The sequence below is a fragment of the Falco peregrinus genome, chromosome 2 (assembly GCF_023634155.1).
Source record: "Falco peregrinus isolate bFalPer1 chromosome 2, bFalPer1.pri, whole genome shotgun sequence".
Taxonomy (NCBI): Eukaryota; Metazoa; Chordata; class Aves; order Falconiformes; family Falconidae; genus Falco; species Falco peregrinus.
This window is the reverse complement of record NC_073722.1, coordinates 106150304-106166932: the sequence shown is the minus strand read 5'-3', so window position 1 is coordinate 106166932 and position 16629 is coordinate 106150304. Positions and strand designations below refer to the sequence as shown.

General features: G+C 45.6%; 1 protein-coding gene across 3 annotated transcripts; it reads left to right on the top strand.

The window, feature by feature from the left end:
- The first annotated feature begins 385 nt into the window (after window positions 1-385).
- LIG3 (DNA ligase 3) lies at window positions 386-16628 on the top strand. Of its 3 annotated transcripts, none has more exons than XR_008745535.1 (21): window positions 386-526; window positions 881-1458; window positions 1956-2093; window positions 2997-3194; window positions 3637-3788; window positions 4700-4866; window positions 5541-5618; window positions 5729-5897; window positions 6569-6724; window positions 7180-7311; window positions 7984-8063; window positions 8536-8623; window positions 9651-9728; window positions 9995-10118; window positions 10509-10651; window positions 11462-11536; window positions 12131-12277; window positions 13355-13529; window positions 14442-14533; window positions 15354-15651; window positions 16096-16628. XR_008745535.1 is itself a non-coding variant. In XM_055794070.1 (20 exons), the coding sequence occupies exons 2-20, from the start codon at window positions 900-902 to the stop codon at window positions 15585-15587; spliced, it is 2985 nt and encodes a 994-aa protein (XP_055650045.1). In that variant the 5' UTR covers window positions 386-526; window positions 881-899; the 3' UTR covers window positions 15588-15920. The 3 variants fall into 3 exon arrangements, 1 of the variants encoding a protein (XP_055650045.1); XR_008745533.1 differs by having other exon boundaries at window positions 16091-16628; XM_055794070.1 differs by lacking the exon at window positions 16096-16628 and having other exon boundaries at window positions 15354-15920.
- The last annotated feature ends 1 nt before the right edge of the window (window position 16629 follows it).

Sequence of the window (16629 nt, the reverse complement as noted above, 5' to 3'; positions counted from 1 at the left end):
CAGCACTCTTGAAGGGCTCATTTCTGGAGGCTGGGGATAGGGCAGTAGCTCAGACCTGCACGAACACGGCACAGCACTCTCGAAGAGCCAATTTTGAAGGCCAGGTGACACAACAGGACCTCAAACCCGGACCAACACGGCCCAGCACTCTTGCCAGACCGATGTGGTGGGGCCTCCCCTCAGACGGCACCCAACTCGACGCGGCGCCCGGGAAAAGCCGAGCCTGGTAGCCGGAGGAGCGGCATCGCCTCAGCGGCGCCCAAGGCGGGAACGCGCTCGCGGCGCCCAAGGCGGGAACAGCGCGGGGGGCGGGCCCGGCGAGCACCGGCGCTCCACGCACGCGCACGGCCTGGGCGCCACTTTCGGGCGGAAGAGGCGCGGCGCACGCGCGCTGCCCTACGGAAGCCCGCGGGGCGCGTTCAAAGGTGCGGCGGTGGCGGCGGCTCCGGCCTAAAGCGGGGGCTGGAGGGTGTCGCGGCCACCGGCTGGGCCCTGAGGGTGGAATGGCGGCGCCGTGAGGATCTCGGTAAGTCGTTCCCCTCGGCGCGGGGCAGGGCGGGGGGGCCTGTGGCGGCGGGAAGCAGTGGTTGGGCTGTGGCGGGAAGGAGGCCTTGAGGCGGGCTGGTGGGCCGGCGCTCGGGTGTGAGGGGAGAAGGAGCTGGGGGTGAGGAGGGGGCTGTGGGGCAGGCGTGTGAGGAGGGTCGGGGCCTGTGGGGCGGACTTAGCGGGTGACGGAGGCCGTGGCGGGGGTGCGGGAGCGGGTCCCGGGTGGGGGCAGGCCGGGGGTGAGGCCTCCGAGAGGCCGCGCGTACCGCACCGGGCATAAGGCGCAGGGCTCAGGGCGGCCGGGGGTGCTCAGTGTCTCCTCTCTTGCTTGCAGCACACACGGAGCAGGCTGGATGCCCGCAGGCAGCAGGACACTAACACAAGCAGCCCGCGCACTCGGCAGGGCCACAGGACTTTTCTCCCCCCAAACACAGGTCACCTTGCCAAGACCCTACCTGTGCTGCGTTGGGCTCCCCGAGGCCAGCCCCGGTTACTGGTACCAGCCGCTGTTACAGCGTGTATCTCTCCAGTCCGCAGGCAGAAAACAGGGGGGTGGTGCTGGGGCTTTGCCTTTCCGTCTGCTTTTGAACACTTGCCTTCGCCAAGCCTGCACGGCTGCAGAGGACATGGCAGAGCAGAGGTACTGCGTAGACTATGCCAAGCGTGGCACGGCAGGCTGCAAGAAATGCAAGGAGAAGATCGTGAAGGGAATGGTGCGCATTGGAAAGATTGTGCCCAATCCCTTCACGGAGTCTGGTGGGGACATGAAGGAGTGGTACCATGTGAAGTGCATTTTTGAGAAGCTGGAGAAGGCCCGGGCCACCACCAAGAAAATCGAAGACATCACAGACTTGGAAGGATGGGAAGAGCTACAAGATGAGGAGAAAGAATTAATCAACAAGCACATCTCAGGTGAGACACGAGGCAGCACCTGTGTCACTTTTCTTATTTACTCTTTTTCAAGGTATGTCCTGATTGCCACGCAGCCGTGCCTTTACTACAAAATCCTCACAGATATATTAGTATGACCTAGTGACAGAAGGCGTAATGCTGCTCAGATCTGTGTTTCAGACCTGTAGGAAAGGGAAGAAGTTGTCACTTCTCCAACAGCACTTCTTAATTCATTTGTCAGGACTGATTATGAAGAAGGTCTAGGTGATTTAATTCACATGCAGACACGGGGAGTTAAATCCCAGGATGAAGTATCAGTTATTTTCCATTTTCAGCTTTTTTTCCATGATCTTTAGTAAATTATGTAGTCTTTTAATTTTTGATATCTGAAAAATGATCCTTCACTTTTTTCTCCTCCATCCCCAGTTCGTTTAAGACTTGTTCGTTGCAGTCTATCTTACATAATATGTTGAGGTGTGAGTTTATTTTTGACTGCCGGTTTGAACCTTGTTTTACAGAAGCTAATTGCAAGGCTGCAAGTACACCGAAGAAAAAAGTGATAGTCCAAGCTAAAATCACTGCCACAGGACAAATAACTACAAAAGATCCATTAGCTCTCATCACTCCATCACCAAAGAAGTTCTCTGGCTTCACAGGTAGGACTTAAGAAACTGATTCTGAGAAATCCTTCTCTTCTAATATTGGCATTAGAGGTTTTATAACTTGGTGCAGATCAGTAGGTTTTTATCTATAGAAGATGGTTTAGTTTTTTAAAAAGTAACTAAATCTGTTTTGCCAGAAATTGTTAGTGCTTTCTTACGCTGTCAGTCTTGAAAGAACTGATGTTTTATTTCCTAGTATTCCCAAGGAAACAAAGTTATGCAGTAACCCACATTGTCAGGCTGAGTCGGCTACTGCCTTAGTCCATTGGCCAATTTCAATCAAATGTGAAGGTAATAGATTAAGAATATCCCCTGTGGAGCTCAAAATCTGTAAAAAATTGGTTGTGAGGGATTCCCAATTACGGTGTTCATGGAAGGGAAAACTTACTTCTCAGCAGCTTGTCCTGAGAAACAGCTGCCAGCAGGACAGTCGGTGTGTGAGCACTAACTGACCTGACACAGGCGTGTAGCTCTGAAGCACCCAGAGCACGTGTTGCCACATACACAGCCAGAGATCAGCGTGTGTAGGGCTGTTAGTCTTATGAGAGAAAAGGGGCTGGGGACTTTTTTTCCCCAATAACACAGGAGCATCTGCCAGCAGGAGTTCCTTTAAACCTTTGAGAAATCATATTTGCCTGGTAGAATTAAGGTCCAGAAAATTCTGGGGTACTGTGAAGAGCAAAACTAATGGAAAAAATGGTTGCGTGTTTTTTTTAACAGTAATTACATTTTTAAAGTTGCAAATTTTGGCATAGCACTCATCGTTATTCAGTTCTGAAGCTTTGCCAGCGCATGGGGATTGTTCTTTTCAGCTTGCCAAGCAGAGGTAGCTTCAACTTCAAAATCTGCACCAAATTATATTTGTTAAAAAAGCAGCTTCTTATGTCTTTGATGCAGCCAAGCCAAAGAATTCAGAAGATGTCTCTGCAGACCCTTCCCACAAGTCTAGCCTATCTGCAAAAAAATGTGATCCAAAGCACAAAGACTGCTTGCTCCGAGAGTTCAGAAAGCTCTGTGCCCTGGTTGCTGAAAAGCCTAGCTATAATGTGAAGACGCAGATCATCCAAGATTTTCTGAAGAAGGGATCTGGAGGAGGTACGATTCCTGCTTGGCATTCTTGGTGTATGAAAGTCCTCTCAAAAGCAACCTCAAAGTGTTATTTCAAAAGGAATGGTGAAATAAAATGTGATTGCTGTGTAGTCCAAGCTGTGCGCTATGATGATTTCTAAACTATGGAGGTAATGTTTGCAAAGGGAACTGTTTATCTAAATAACAAATTCAGATAAGAATGTCTCAGTCTAGGATTGTGGGAAATCTTTCTAGGTGCCACCAAACTTAGTGCTGAGATCTGATTTGGAGGACATTTGTGGGTGTTTCCCCTAAGAAATCTCCTTTCACGTGAAGCAGAACAACATGGTGGAAAGAAGCCCCAGCTGGGTGTTTTTTCCCAGGTGTCATGCTAATGGGCACAACCAGCCCTGTACGTGAAAATAAACTGACAGTCTGTAATGGTTTGTGGGGTGTTTTTTTTTTTCAGATGGTTTTCATGGTGATGTATACTTGACCATTAAGCTGCTGTTACCAGGAGTCATTAAAATTGTTTACAACTTGAACGATAAGCAGATTGTAAAGCTGTTTAGTAGGATTTTTAACTGCAGCCAAGAAGAAATGATCCGGGACCTGGAACAGGTGAGTGCGGACAGCAGTTGCCTTCATTTCTGCTGTTCAGTCCCTTGATATGGGAATTTTATAATGTTGGGGTTTTTTTTACTCATGTTTGAAAGATTGTTGGCTTGACTGTTAGAATGGCAGTTGGTTATTATTTGTTGGTTGGTTATTTTTTTTCACTTCAGTTTTCGTAGCGCTTCCTGCCATCTGGAACCTTTAGAAAATAATGTTTAAACAGAAAGCAAGATAGGAATTCACCTGCAAAACTTCAGAAAGCAAGACTAAAATCTCTAGGCAAGTTGGGCTGCATCTGCTTTGTCAAAACTGCATATTCCTATGTAACTGATTTGTATTACTTTTTTCGTAATGTCACATATCAAAAATTGTGATTCAATTAATAGGTCTGTTACTGTGAGCTTAAGTTGCTTCATACAATTAAGCTACACTTACATAATTGCAAGTACACACGTGCATTTAATTCTTGTGCATAGGAGTTGATAATTGACTGTGCACTTCTAATTCATTGCCTGATGGAGAAAATAGGTGAATTGGGTAATGAAGTTAGTTCTTTCACCTGTTTATTGCCTTGGTGTATACTGCCTTCTAGTGACATCACTAGAGTGTTTCAGATCCTTGGATTTACAAGTGGATTCATCCTGAAGAAATAAATGGTCTGTGGTGATGCAGCAGTGAAAAATAGAGCAGTGAGATGATACTGGTGGTATTACCTTTTGTTTGCAAATGAAACACCCAGGAAGCTTTATTCTGTGTTGTGACAGCTTTTTTCTAATTTTGATTCCAATTCCTTCGTGCGATCCCAGCATGGTTGCTGTGCTTTATCCTACTTACTGGAACCGTGTTGAAACCCCAGTGGCATCCCCATTCTCTACCCATAGCTCTGATCCACACCCTTGTTTTGTTTTTGGAGACAGGGAGATGTTTCAGAGACCATCCGCCTCTTCTTTGAACAGAGCAAGTCTTGTCCTCCAGCTGCCAAAAGTCTCCTGACCATCCAAGAGGTGGACGAATTCCTAATCCAGCTGTCAAAGCTTACTAAGGAAGATGACCAGCAAAGTGTGCTGCAGCGTATCACGCGCAGGTAAGGAAAGTAATCGGCCTCTGGAAATTTATCCTAAAACTAGGAGTAGTTATCTACATACTGCAAGCTGGAACGGTGAAAAATTAATCATAAACCACAGAGACAGAACTTAACATCTGTAAATCGCTGTTGGTGGTTTGATTAAGACACCTTGACTGCTGACCAGCAAGGGAGAACATGTATGGCTCCTGCTTATGCCAGAGAATTTCATCCTTGCCTGTCAAGAATGCTGCTCAATGTATACTAAACAAGTGGCTTGCAGAACTACCTTAATGGTACTTAGCTGTTAATTATAAGTTGCTGTTCTTAGGTATGTTGGGAAAAGCCTTCAAGCCATTTAGACTGTTGATGATTCTTGGTCTGGCTCAGTTTGTGTTGATCTGAGACTGCAGGTGTTACTATCACTTACTCTTGATGCATTAGTTAAGTGAAATTTGGATGGTATGTCAACACCGAGGCAGAAGAATATTGGCATTCAGACATAAAGGTGCTAAAAAGCCTTTTGGGTATTGTGCTTCTGAGATGTCACTTCTAACGTATTCTTATTTGAGTTTAAACCCTCCAGAAGGGGAAGACCTTTTTTATTTACAGAAGCCTGGATCTGTTTCATTTTTTCAGCTGGAAAGTAGTTCAGTTAAATGTCTACCATTTCTGAATCTTCTCTTGCACTTCAGGTGTACGGGCAACGACCTGAAATGCATCATCAGGCTAATTAAGCATGACTTGAAAATGAATGCTGGAGCAAAGCATGTGTAAGTCTTTTCTTGTGAGATAAAACCAGAAGTGGGTGTTAGCCCCACAAGCCAGGAGCGGCAGACCTGAGGTTGATCTGTGTTTCCCTCCTCTCCTCCATTTGTTAAAGGCTAGATGCTTTGGATCCCAACGCTTATGAGGCATTCAAAGCATCACGCAACCTCCAGGATGTGGTAGAGCGAGTCCTGAAGAACCAGCAGGAGGCTGAGAAGATGCCAGGTGTGAAGCGAACCCTCAGTGTGCAGGCCTCTCTGATGACCCCTGTTCAGCCCATGCTGGTAATGTTGGCTCCCCTGCAGCGGTGTCCTTCAGCCAAGCGAGAGATGCATTCTCACATGTACTGTCAGACCCTCACCTTTAAGAATCAGTAGATGGATAAGTGTGTGTAGTGTGAGCGAGTAGAGTGTGCAGCGCTGATTTTTATGTTTAATGCCGTTTTATAAAGTTTTCTACCAAGAGGCCAGTATTCAATGTACTCAGTACTTGCACCTTCAGTGCCACTGCAGAAGCTGAAATCTTGACTTGCTTTCAGTCCAGGAGTGACTTGTTTGTTTGTTTGCTGTCCTTCCAGAAGTGGATCCTTTTTTCTGGAAACAACTTAAGCTTTCCATTGGATTAGAGATTTGAATAAGTTTGGGGGGTTGTTTGAACAAATTGGAGTTAAATATTTACTTCTGGTCTAAGTGCACTCCTACAAAAGACACAGATAAAGATATTTACACCTTTAAGTATTTGGAGGTGATTAGCACTGAAAAGCTGTAATTATCTGGGCATATGCAGATAATTCTAAGTAAATGAGTAAGAAAAGAAAACCTGGAACTGGATATCAGAGACCCTGGACAAAAAGATCAGCAGAGGAATTGGTAGTTCATTCATGAACTTAGGTGAGTAGCTTTATTTTTAAATGTACCATCTGAGTTTGTTTGGAATTTCTCTCCACCTTTCTAAGGCTGAAGCCTGCAAGTCAATTGAGTATGCCATGAAGAAGTGCCCAAATGGCATGTATGCAGAGATCAAGTATGATGGCGAGAGGGTGCAGGTCCATAAAAATGGAGATCATTTCAGCTACTTCAGCAGAAGCCTCAAACCTGTCCTCCCACATAAAGTAAGCACTGATAAACAGTCTGTTCTGTGTGCCAGCTCCTCTACAACGCGACTGAATTTCACAACAGTTTCTATAGGCAAGGAGGATACCTTCTGTTGTAGACTTTTCCCTGATTTATGTAGATACTTGGAATCTGGAAAAGCAGCACTTAATAGAATTGTAATCAATTCATTTTGGTGGACATTAAGAGCTTGAAACTAAAATTAAACTGTCTGCTGTAGAGTCCTCTTTATGCACTGCATTTTCAGAGGCTTGTTGCCAGTTGGGTGGCTTGGTTATATTTGTTCAAGGCTCATTTTTCTATTTGTAGACTGTCCTGTCTGTACTACAGTAGAAAGTAAAGCTAGTGCAGATATGCCTACACATCTCAGACATGTTTCTGGAGAAAACATCTGCATTGGAGCAAGTCCCTCTTTTCAACCAGTAGACATTTTTCTTCTCTGTTTTATCCCAAGGTAGCCCATTTTAAGGACTTCATCCCCCAGGCTTTCCCTGGTGGGCAAAGTATGATCCTGGATTCAGAAGTTCTTTTGATTGACAACAAAACTGGCAAACCACTTCCTTTTGGGACTCTTGGTGTGCACAAGGTAAAAAGATCCTTTGTGGTGATTGGAGCCTCTTATTCTGCCAACTTAAATGCACTAGCATGCAATCTGTTATCACAGGATCGTTTAAGAGATCTGGTGTTTGCTAGAGCATCTGGGGAAAAAAATAAGACCCCCCGAGAAGGCTGATATTAATGAAAATGTACTGTTCTGATACAATAGATTTGATATTAACCTGATCACTAGCAGGATAGTAAGCTAGAAGACCACAATGATGCAGAGAGTATTTAGCCTGTATGAATATTATGTAGTGCTTACATCTAGACAAATGGTCGTGAGAAAGAGGACAATAAAATGAAAATTCAACTGCAAGTGCTTTAATGTAATCATTAATCTGAAGTCTCTGGAACGCATGTTGGGTTTTTTTTGCAGCAATAGTGACAGGTGTTACATTGCCCGAAGTCATTAATATTTGTAGCATTATTTCCCCATCACTGGGAAATTAGCATGTTTTATATTCTTAGTTTTGACACATTCAGTTTAAATCCTAATTCTCAGAATACTTTTGTCTTTGAGAAGAGGCCTAAGCTTCTTAAAACTAAAAGGTTAGGGAGATAAAAATCCATCCTTTTGCTTCTGTTGTTTTTCTAAAACTCCATATTGCTGCTTGCTATGACTGCAGATTTCTTTTAATTGATCGGACTTGTCTTTCAGAAAGCTGCTTTCCAGGATGCCAACGTTTGCTTGTTTGTGTTTGACTGCATCTATTTCAATGACATCAGCCTGATGGACAGGTATGTGTCTGGCACCTGGCATAGTGTGAGAGTAGCCTGACTGGTTTCCCAGCATGAGCTGGCTGGACTACGCTGGCCGCTGCAGCAGGAGCAGTGCACACTGGCTGTTAGGACTGGCCATTTACCCCAGTAAAATCCAGGCAGCATGGGAGAATCCTTGCTGTGCTAAGGAGTTTTACTATGGAGCTCCATCTTGCTCTGCAGTTCCAAAATACCAGGGTTAACTGCATTTGAACCGAACTGCCTGTGGTTCAGTACCCAGCTCATCTTACATCCTCTGAAACTAAATGGACTCTTAATAGAATTTCTGTTTTATAACTTGCTTCCTGGAGGAAAGTAAGAATTGATTGTCCTTTCTGGAACCCTGTAGGTTAAATCATTTAATTACCTAAATAGCCTTTCTCAATGTTCACGTGACTGGTACTTCGTGTTAAAATTGCTGCTTGTCCTTAATTATCTCTACCTGGTTTAGGCCTCTGTGTGAACGTCGTAAGTTTCTCCACGACAACATGGTTGAAATCCCCAACCGGATCCTCTTCTCAGAGATGAAGCATGTCACAGTGAGTTCGATGTTCAAGTGGTGTGGATGGTGATCTCATAGATTGTACTCTGGACAATTCATTGCTCCTTCAACCATGTGGCTTTTTTTATGATTAAGGCTGCAAATCCAGCAATTCCCTGCCTGTCATAATGGTTGTACTTCTGGTCTGGGTGCAAGACTTCTTTAGCTAATGTTATTCAAGGAGGCCATGCCTGTGCTCCCATCTTGTCTCAGCTACAACCACTTCAGTATAGTCTTGCATGTCCACATATATCTTTTTTTTTCTTTTTTTTTTTTTTTTGGGGGGGGGGGGGAGGGGGAGGAGTGTCTTAATGGTTTTGTAGCCATTGTAATTTTAACATTGTTAGGAGGAGCTAAAGCCTGTTGCAACTTAGTCTGTACTGTGTGATGCTGAGCTGTGTAGAGAAGACTGAAGTGTGATTGAAAGGAGCTAGACAGCTTCCGGTTTCCAAACGGGCAGCTTCAGGTGCCACACAGCCTTGATACATCCCCAGTGCTAAAAACTGCATTTAGACAGCAGCATGCTGAGTTTCTCCTTTGATTGTTATGCACAAGCCCCGTGTCTCATTATTTTTCCCCAGTGCTACTGATTTCTCTCGTACCTTGGGTTTTGGCAGAGAATGGTTGGACATTTGGAGCAGAGAAAGCTTTTGGGGAAGAAAAAATAGCATGGGTCCCAAGGCAGTTGGGTAGAGAAGCAAGCTGCTGGCTGAAAAAATCTCATCTTGCATGTAAGGGACATACTTGGGACATTATCAGTGTGGCTACCTCATCTTTGAGGAGTGTTTTTTAACTAACCCACACTTTTTTTCTTGGGACATTCCCAGCTTAGCCACTGGATTAGCCACTGGATGTGCAGCAAAGAGAACATGTACAGGAGTCTCCTTGGAAAAATGTTTTATGAAATCACCTGTTCATCTCTCTGCTCCTGCTTTGGTTTTAGTGCACCACTGCTCCAAATAGAACACCTGAAGACCACAGCCCTTTGACAGTCTTGAACTAACCACAATTCATTTCCTTTTCAGAAAGCTTCAGATCTGGCAGATATGATCACCCGAGTCATCCGTGAGGGACTGGAAGGACTGGTGTTGAAAGATATGAAGGCAGGTTCACATTTACTTTTCACTGGTGTATGCTGGGAATTGGGGAATAACAACAGAGAGAGATGTGAGGATGAAGGACACAAGGCTGAGCGTTCTTGAAACATCTCTGGGTTCTTGTCGATGCTGATATCCAAGTTGCTCTTTATATATCTGAGCACTGCGGTGCTCTTGTACCGCTAAGCTGGATAAAAGCAAGGGCTGTTTGAGGCGATTGCTGTCCACCAGGTGATCTGTCTGACTGGGGGTTCTGGCCTTGCTTTGCACAGGGTAATTATGAACCGGGAAAACGACACTGGCTGAAAGTGAAGAAGGACTACCTGAACGAGGGTGCAATGGCTGACACAGCAGACCTGGTGGTGCTGGGAGCTTTCTATGGACAAGGCAGTAAAGGTCGGTCTCTGGAGTTGGCTTAAGTCAGATGTCTCTCAGTTCAGAAAATTCAGCTTTTCCCATTCCAGGCCCACTGTAGTGTTTGGTCTCCTATCAGAATGAGACTGGCTGTAGCGGTGTCAGTCTGCTGCAGCCCATCATGTGCCAGGCTGTGAGTTTACTGCAGGTTAGGTGGCACAGCAAAGCCTTAGGTGCTGGGCTGGGCTTTTACACAGCGTAGAGGCTCTGTTCAGCTGCGTGTATGGGAGCTGATGCTGTGAAGCCATCACAAGCCCAAGGCCCCTTGACTCCCTAAGATGGAAAGGAGGTTTTGGTTCATTACTTTGCTTTTTGAAAAGCTATGGCTTGTCCTGTAGAAGATGCGAACCACCCTGCTCTCCCCTCCTGCAGGGGGAATGATGTCCATCTTCCTTATGGGCTGCTACGATCCGAAGAGCGAGAAGTGGTGCACTGTGACCAAGTGTTCTGGTGGCCATGATGATGCCACCTTGGCCCGTCTGCAAACAGAGCTGGATATGGTGAAGATCAGCAAGGTGAGAGGGGCTCTGGCCTGGAGGCAATCAAAGGAATGCTCAGCAAAGGCCTTGGTGAAAGCCACCTTCTTGCTGTTGAGGTGCTGGCTAAATGCAGATTTGAAGTGCTCTGCTGGGAATGAAGAGAGGCTCAATTAGAGTTAAGAGCAGATAAACCGCTGGCACAAACGTGTGCAGCCAGCTCCAGGTGGGGCACTGCCTGAGAGCTGTACTCAGGTGGGACGCCAGGCACCATCTGGTTCCTGCTGAGACCAAGTTGGTTTGGGTAGGGCAGAGCAAGAACCGTTTTTTTGGCATATTGTGATTGGCGAGGGAGGTCACTAGATGGGGCTACGGGTGAGGAGTGCTCGGCCTCTGTTGTCTCCTGGCTCCATAACCTGACTTGTAGTTCAGACTTCTTGTGAGTGGCTTACTTAGGTGAGGAATCTTACTTTCAAGACTTGACAAACAGAGAGCTGAATTTTAATATTTACCTAACATCCTGAAGGCCATTTGCATCAGGATTATAGAATCTTAAAAAAATGGGTAGTTTTATATGAATTGCAATTGGAGCAACGATGCGATTGCTTTACCTATAGAATGATGGTGATTGAGAGCTGTGTTACAGATCATCTTTGTGATTCTGTAGAACCAGTTGCAGACCAGTGCACCTTACGCTGCAGGCTATAGCAAGTTTCATCCATACAAAGGCCATGTAATCCCTATATGCTAATCTACTTCTGGGTTATCTTTCAGTAATGTCTTCTGTCAAAATAGGTTTGTATATGATCAAAAGTGCTATCATTTTGGGTTTGTGCTTTTCATTAATAGGATCCTAGTAAAATTCCAAGATGGCTAAAGATCAACAAAATCTACTACCCAGACTTCATTGTCCCTGATCCAAAGGTAAGTGCTGTTACAGTCGTTTAACTATGTTTTCCAGCCTTAATATGGCAATCTACTGTACTTGATTTAAAGGTACAGATTGTCCGTTACAAGAGACATACTTCTCATTCTTCATACTTGGAACAGGAAATTAAGTGCGAGTTTTTATCTCTGAATCTTGCAGGTTCATTTGAAGCTTAAGAAGAAATCATACCTGCAGCACTTCTGGGAAATATTCTTGTGTATTTAATCCCTTCCAGAAGTGAACTTCCTTTAAATTTGAGGCATGAAAAATTTGACTTAAAATGGTTGAAGCACAACTGTAACCCAAAAGTTGCGTTGGTTTATGAAGTTTATCAGTGTGCTTTGCACCATGCATGTCTGATAGAAATAGAAAAGATGTTAATGAGAAATTGGCAGTATACATTAGTTGACGATCTCTGACTTGCTGAAAAAAATAGAAGCTTTTTTAATTAAGGTGACTGAAGAGGTTAGTTTGTGTCTATGGAACTGTGTGCTGGGGGTTGTTGTAGAGGTAGAGGGACACAGACACATTGGAGTTAGTTGATGAGAGAACACAGGAATGTGATGTGCCTTCCCCAATGCTGTGTTTAGAAAGCCCCAGTGTGGGAGATCACAGGGGCTGAATTCTCTAAAGCCGAAGCCCACACTGCAGATGGGATCTCCATTCGCTTCCCTCGCTGCACCCGCATTCGAGATGACAAAGACTGGAAGACAGCCACCAACCTCCAGCAGCTCAAGGTGAGTTAACATGCTGTGTCTGCAGCACATTCGAGAATGGGTTCTGCCAGCAATCTAGATTTGAAAAGACAAATTCAGATGGCAGGGTATGTAGCAAAGATGTCTGTTGACTGGTACCTATGATGGCATGTTACATTTTCCATTTTTCTAGGCTCAGGCTGCTTGCTGGATTATTTTGATGTGAATCTTATTCTTTCATGGGGCCTCCCAAGTCTCTTGAGCTGTTGTGTTGTACACTTTCAGGAAAGTCTGTGCTGGCAGCTAGTTGTATCAGCCCTTGTAACAGCCTTCATGGTGAGCAATTTCCTTCCTGAAAGAGGTGACCTTTATTCTCTTAAGTGCTTATGGTCATTCAGTCTCCCATTAATTGCTGAGATTGGGGGAGGCATCTGGGAAGTGACTAAGGGTAGCCTGGCCTGGTTCCCAGGCACGGGGTGGGGGGACACACACCAAATGGCAGTCAGCCAGGATCCCTGGGGCTGCACCCACCCCACTCAGCTTCTGCACCTCCTTTACTGATAGAGACTGCTTGGCTTGCTGCCATCCCCAGCAGTGTCAGCTGCTGATGAGCTCTGTTCTCAGTCTGGATGTTGTCGTTTGGGCTGTCTTTGCACTGCCTATGGGGATACTGGCAGCAGGTGGAAGTGCTTGTTCTGCCACCGAAGCAAGGAGTGATTCAGCCCACCTGCTGTCCAGTAGTCTTTCTAGCTCCCTGTGCTGGTAGGGCACAGAAAGGTAAAATACCCTCTTCAGACTGTTCCCTGAGTGAGCAATGGGTATCGCTCATTTTCAGGCTCTGAGGAGTTAGTCTGTCTCACTCTGTAGCGGATGATGTGAATGCGCCTTTTGGTGCCTCCCTGTGTGGCTTCCCTTTGTGTCGAGCAGCTGGGTGGAACACAAAGCTTGAACAAAAGTTGACAGAAAGTGGCTACAAAGAGGTGCAGGAAGAAAAAGCATTTGAGCAAAGACTTCAGGGCAGGGGGGAAACAAACCAGAGGAGACCATGCCTAACAGCTCGTGCCTCATGTCAGAGGTTTCACTGTGGTTAAAGGCAGTGCTTTGTTTCTGGTGGGACAGGAGCTGTACCAACTCTCCAAAGAGAAGGCTGATTTCAGCGTGGCTGCTGCGGAGGAGGATGAGTCCATGGCTGGCAGCAGTGGAGAGAATGAGGGAAATTCCAGGTCTTCCACACCACACAGCACTATTAAAACTCCCCCAAGCAAGTCACCTGCAAAAGCTCAGAAGCCAGAAGGTAAGACGGTGTTTTCCAAGGAGAGGAGCCTTGAGGTGTGTTCTCTGCCTTTGGGGCAGGTTGGCTTTGGATCCCTGTCTTCTGTCAGATGCTTGACAATCCTGTGGCAGCTTTCATGTGCCTGTCAGGGTTAACAGGCAAAGCTGTTTAGACCCTTGGTTTGGCCTGTGTTTCTCACGGTGTGGATTGAATAGCCACAGCTCTGATGTGTGTTGGGATTAAGAAAAGATGGAAATGGCAGATGATGCTGTTTAGGTTGGTGCTTAGGCAACTCATTTAGACAATAAAGCTCTCTGAGATTATATGCTGGTTAGAACGGGTATCTTGCACCTAGCAGGATCTGTCACAGCTTGTACCAAAACTACTTTGGAGTGATTTCCCTGGGACTGCAGTCACTATTAACCTGACAAGATCAAGGTCCTTAGCAGACTGTGGAAGACTGATCTGAACAGCAAACCTGCTGGTCACGTTCCTGCAGATCACATGCCCTTCGGTTAGATGTTTTTGGCCATGAATCAGCATTTAATTTAATTTGTATGAAATTCGTGCATATAATAGGGCACCTGGATGAAGGGGATTTCCAGGTAGTAAACTGCAAAGCTGTGAAATGAGTTTTGTTTCACCAGCGCTTTGTTACTGGGAACAACTTGAAGCAAATTTCTGTGCAGTTTCAAAAAGACAGTGTGGTGACAGCAAGGAGGGAAGTTCAACAGCAGCATCCTGGAAATGAGGGCAGGAAGGTGCCCTACACCATTTGCAGGAGGAAAAATATGTCTTGCTAGTTACATTCTAATTCATGGGTTTTCCAGGAAGCCGGGGGGGGGAACTTCCCTTTTACTCTCTTCATCTTCTCCTAATACATGACCAGTATCTGGAAAGAGAGCACAAATGAGACAAGTTTTTGTTTTTTAGAGAGCAAAGCAGTCATTGGATCCCCTCAAAAATCGGAGGAGAAACGAGGGGAGAAGAGAAAAGCGTCTGAGATGGATGACAATGGAAACAAGGTACGGTCAGCGGGACAGCAGCCAGTTTGGGGTGGGAGGAAGCTGAGGCAGTTTGGTTTGTCTGTTCACTTTTGTCTTCCATCTGGAAAGTCTTTGAAAGCTTCCTAGAGCAGCACCCTCAATTGAAATGAAATATAATGGCAGAAATGGCAGCAACAGGTCCCCTTGTAAGGGAAGCAGGTGGCTGCAGCTGCTCTGTCTGCAGAGCTGACATAACGGGTTTGTCGTGCTAAAGCCCAGTCCTGTGTTCACCCGCCAGCAATGTCCTGCTCCACAAAGTGCTGTGGTTGCTGAGCAGCTCCTTTTCCTGACGGCTGCATATGAAAAGTTGGGAGCTGTAAAGGAAGAGAACCGTCCTTTTGAGCCCACTGTGCAACAGGTTATAGGAATGGATTAAAAATCACTGAGCTATAGTTTCCTGATGAGCCTGGAGTAGCTATTTTGATGTAAACCGCAAGTCCCCTCCCAGGGCAGTTACGTTCTCCTACTTTAAAAGCTGATGCTTCTTAGTTAAAGACAAAGACATTACGTTCATGTTTACTGGACCACATCAGCATCATCGCGAAGGTGAATAATGGGGTAATAATTCCCCTTCGCTAGGGAAGCACTGTTCAGCTGGAACATCGGGCTTCCAGAGGAACTGTATGGGTCTTGCTCTTGTGTATGCTTTAGTGGTGGCCCAAAGAGTGGGCACGGATTAAGTGATAACCTCAGGAGCTGTGAACGGAGTCATTTATGCCTGCAAAGAAATTAGTGTCATTTCCAGACGAATCTAATGTTTTACCAACCTGTGCTTCTCATCCTCTTTCACAACATGCAGACACTGCTGGACATATTCACTGGCGTGAAGCTTTATCTGTCACCCTCTGTGAAGGACTTTGACAGAATCCGGCGCTACTTCATAGCATACGATGGGGACCTTGTGCCAGAGTTTGACACAGCCTCAGCGACACATGTTATAGGGGACATCGATGAGAATCCTGATGCTAAGCGTGTGTCTCCCAAATGGATCTGGGAATGCATCCGGAAACGGAGACTGGTAGCCCCATGCTAGCAGTGTGGGACAGCTGACCGGTCCTGACACAGGAATTCCCTGAAGGGGAAGAGCTCAGAACTAGGTAGGTGGAAGAAATGGTGAGGTTTCCTCTGTGGAGACATGGATAGAAATAAAATGCCCAAGTCCATCAGAGGTAGTTCTAAAGATCCATAGCAACCATATGGAATGAATTAAAACAACTCTTTGAAGAAGTGACCCTGCTGAATCCATTTTTCTGCCCATAATGTAGACCAATGCACTTATCCAGGTGCTGGTGTAGTCTCCTTGGGTTTTTAAAGTTTGGCTATTTTTATAGATAAAGAAATAAAACTGAAGCAGTTTCTCCTTTGCTGTCAGGACTTGTTTTCCAAAAGTTATTCTCTACCTGGACAGGAAAAGAGACCACCAAAAACGTGAAGCCATTGGCTGTATTGCCATGATAATTTTGCTGTGGGGCTACAGTTTCTGTGACAGACGTGTCCTCCTGCGCTGACTTTTCTTTCCTCTCTTCCAATGTGCAGCACAGGTCTGTATCCAGTAGCAGTTTACAGCTCTGCTGCGGGCTTCACATTAACACCAGGACACCAAACCAGCTGCCATTACAGCAACTGTAGCATTATCCACGCATCCTCTTGGAGTGTTTGTTTTTGAGCGTATGTTACTCGTGTGTTCTGCTATTCGTGTTTCAATGTGTAAAAGCTGAGGAAGGAACTGTGCCAACTGTATCATTTAGGATCGTTGAAAAACCTTACCTGAAGGTGTTCAAAATGGCAAGTACTCTAATATTAATGAAACACAGAAGGCAGGTTTTAGAAATGGGTTCATTTTAACTATTTTGTTAAATAACTGCATGTATACACTGTGAAAGGGAAAGTGAGTTGGCCAGTTTACTGGTTCCTTTAGTCTTGAGGGTACATTTTTCCTTCAACCTCTTCTGTACTGGTACCCCACCCACTAATGACACTTGAGCACCTGGTGTCCCCAGTCTTATTTCAGAAGTAGCTGCAGGAGCTCTGCTTTCTCCTAGCCCACTGGTAAAGGAGTCAGAAAACAAGGTGAA

Excerpts from the sequence above, each read along its gene's own strand:
- LIG3 (XM_055794070.1), top strand. The coding sequence starts at position 900 with ATGCCCGCAGGCAGCAGGACACTAACACAAGCAGCCCGCGCACTCGGC. Across the intron at positions 4,867-5,540 it reads CTGCAGCGTATCACGCGCAG|GTGTACGGGCAACGACCTGA; the intron begins GTAAGGAAAGTA and ends CTTGCACTTCAG. Across the intron at positions 12,278-13,354 it reads CCAACCTCCAGCAGCTCAAG|GAGCTGTACCAACTCTCCAA; the intron begins GTGAGTTAACAT and ends CTGGTGGGACAG.